This window comes from Engraulis encrasicolus, unplaced genomic scaffold, assembly GCF_034702125.1.
Source record: "Engraulis encrasicolus isolate BLACKSEA-1 unplaced genomic scaffold, IST_EnEncr_1.0 scaffold_33_np1212, whole genome shotgun sequence".
NCBI classification, from domain to species: Eukaryota; Metazoa; Chordata; class Actinopteri; order Clupeiformes; family Engraulidae; genus Engraulis; species Engraulis encrasicolus.
This window is the reverse complement of record NW_026945632.1, coordinates 465809-468308: the sequence shown is the minus strand read 5'-3', so window position 1 is coordinate 468308 and position 2500 is coordinate 465809. Positions and strand designations below refer to the sequence as shown.

Sequence of the window (2500 nt, the reverse complement as noted above, 5' to 3'; positions counted from 1 at the left end):
ATAAGAATAAAAGGAATAAAAGATCTTCTGAACCTTTAAAGAAATAAAATCACTATTATTATTAGAATTGGTGTAATGTAATGTAATGTAATGTAATGTAATGTAATGTAGTCTAATGCAATGTAGTGTAATGTAATGTAATGTAATGTAGTCTAATGTTATGTAGTGTAATGTAGTGTAGTGTAGTGTAGTGTAGTGTAGTGTAGTGTAATGTAGTGTAGTGTAGTGTAGTGTAGTGTAATGTAGTGCAATATCTGACCTCCATGCGAACTCTGTTGAGGGCCACTATGTAATGTAATGTAATATAGTGTAGTGTAGTGTAGTGTAGTGTAGTGTAGTGTAGTGTAGTGTAGTGTAGTGTAGTGTAGTGTAGTGTAGTGTAGTGTAATGTAATATAGTGTAGTGTAGTGTAGTGTAATGTAGTGTACTGTAATGTAATGTAATGTAATGTAATGTAATGTAGTCTAATGCAATGTAGTGTAATGTAATGTAATGTAATGTAATGTAATGTAATATATTGTATTGTAGTGTAATGTAGTGTAGTGTAGTGTAGTGTAATATAGTGTAGTGTAGTGTAGTGTAGTGTAGTGTAATATAGTGTAGTGTAGTGTAGTGTAGTGTAGTGTAGTGTAGTGTAATATAGTGTAGTGTAGTGTAGTGTAATATAGTGTAGTGTAATGTACTGACCTCCATGCGTACTCTGTTGAGTGCCACTATGCCCGCCAGCAGCAGTGCCACGCCCAACACCACGTTGGCACACTGAGGCGCCAGCACGAACCATCGCAACGTCGTCACGTCGTACAGCCCCACGAAACACACACCACTCACGCCATCACCCTCCGTCTGGAGGGGGGAGAGAGAGAGAGAGAGAGAGAGAGAGGGAAAGAGAGAGAGAGACAGAGAGGGAGATGGAGAAAGAGAGAGAGAGAGAGAGAGAGAGAGAGAGACAGAGAGGGAGATGGAGAAAGAGAGAGAGAGAGAGAGAGAGAGAGAGAGAGAGAGAGATGGAGAAAGAGAGAGAGAGAGAGAGAGAGAGAGAGAGAGAGAGAGAGAGGGGGGGGAAGAGAGAGAGAGAGAGAGAGAGAGCATGTTAACTTGTTATTGTCGTACAGCCCCACGAAACACACACCACTCACGCCGTCACCCTCCGTCTGGAGGGGAGGGAGAGAGAGAGAGAGGGAGAGAGAGAGAGAGAGAGAGAGAGAGAGAGAGAGAGAGAGAGAGAGAGAGAGAGAGAGAGAGAGAGAGAGAGAGAGAGAGAGAGAGAGATATTGTCTTTAACTTGTTATTATCATATAGTCCCACATCACTCATGCCATCGCCCTCTGAGAGCGCATGTTAACTTACGAGAAAGCAACGAGAGGCAAACATACAGTACATACATATACTGCATTCCAAGTTACTATGCAAATTACAATTTTCACTGGTTTCCCCAAATAATCAATATGAATGACAGTCATCATAATTGTAAAAAGTCATCAGCCATTAGAGTACAATTCAAATGTTTTTGAATGAACCTTCCAATGATGACTTAAATAAAAACACTTTGAAATGTTGTGATCCAAATTTCTTTCTTTCCCCCCCATTTTTAGTTATTTACAACACTACAAAACTGTTTTGCATAATAATGTGGAACAGAGCATTTGAAGTTTTTTTTTAAAAATACCTTGTTGAGTGCGAGCAGTGTGACGGTGAGGAGTCCCGGTAATCCCCAGGCCGCGGCGTGGAAGAGCAGGGCCTTCTTCTCGATGGCCTCCGAGCCCCACTTGGGAACCGCTGCCAGGAACCAGGTCAGAGTCAACACCACCCACCAGGCGCCCCCTACAGGTCAGGAGGGGAAACGTCGCCTAGTTTAGCTTCGTTTAGCTTCGTTTAGTTTAGTTTAGTTTAGTTTAGTTTATTTAGTTTAGTTCAGTTCAGCAGGGACCATGCACAATAGACACTGTGTGTGTGTGTGTGTGTGTGTGTGTGTGTGTGTGTGTGTGTGTGTGTGTGTGTGTGTGTGTGTGTGTGTGTGTGTGTGTGTGTGTGTGTGTGTGTGTGTGTTGAGAGTCTGCACACTGCTCTTCATGGCCCTCTACCACACACACACACACACACACACACACACACACACACACACACACACACACACACACACACACAGACACACACACACACACACACACACACACACACACACACACAGACACACACACACACACACACACACACACACACACACACTATATCCTACCTGCGGTGCTAAAGAAGTAGAGGGCCATGAAGAGTAGTGTGCAGACTCTCAACACACACACACACACACACACACACACACACACACACTATATCCTACCTGCGGTGCTAAAGAAGTAGAGGGCCATGAAGAGTAGTGTGCAGACCTTGTTGTGGGAGCCCTGCGTTACCGTGGACGCGCGGAACTGGGAGGGGCTGGCCGCGTTGCACGCCACCTGTTGGACCAATCAGGTAGTCTCTCTTTAGTCCAACATGATCTCCAAAA

General features: G+C 44.0%; 1 protein-coding gene across 1 annotated transcript in view; it reads right to left on the bottom strand.

Annotated features, from left to right (window-relative positions):
* The window catches only part of LOC134443532 (frizzled-3-like), an 88115-nt gene that overhangs the window by 34066 nt on the left and 51549 nt on the right, over positions 1–2500 (bottom strand). The window contains exons 6-8 of the mRNA XM_063193295.1: positions 2336–2450; positions 1667–1821; positions 688–843 (exon numbers count right to left, since the gene is read on the bottom strand). Coding sequence (XP_063049365.1) covers positions 688–843; positions 1667–1821; positions 2336–2450 — 426 coding nt within the window. The remainder of the gene's footprint in view (positions 1–687; positions 844–1666; positions 1822–2335; positions 2451–2500) is intronic.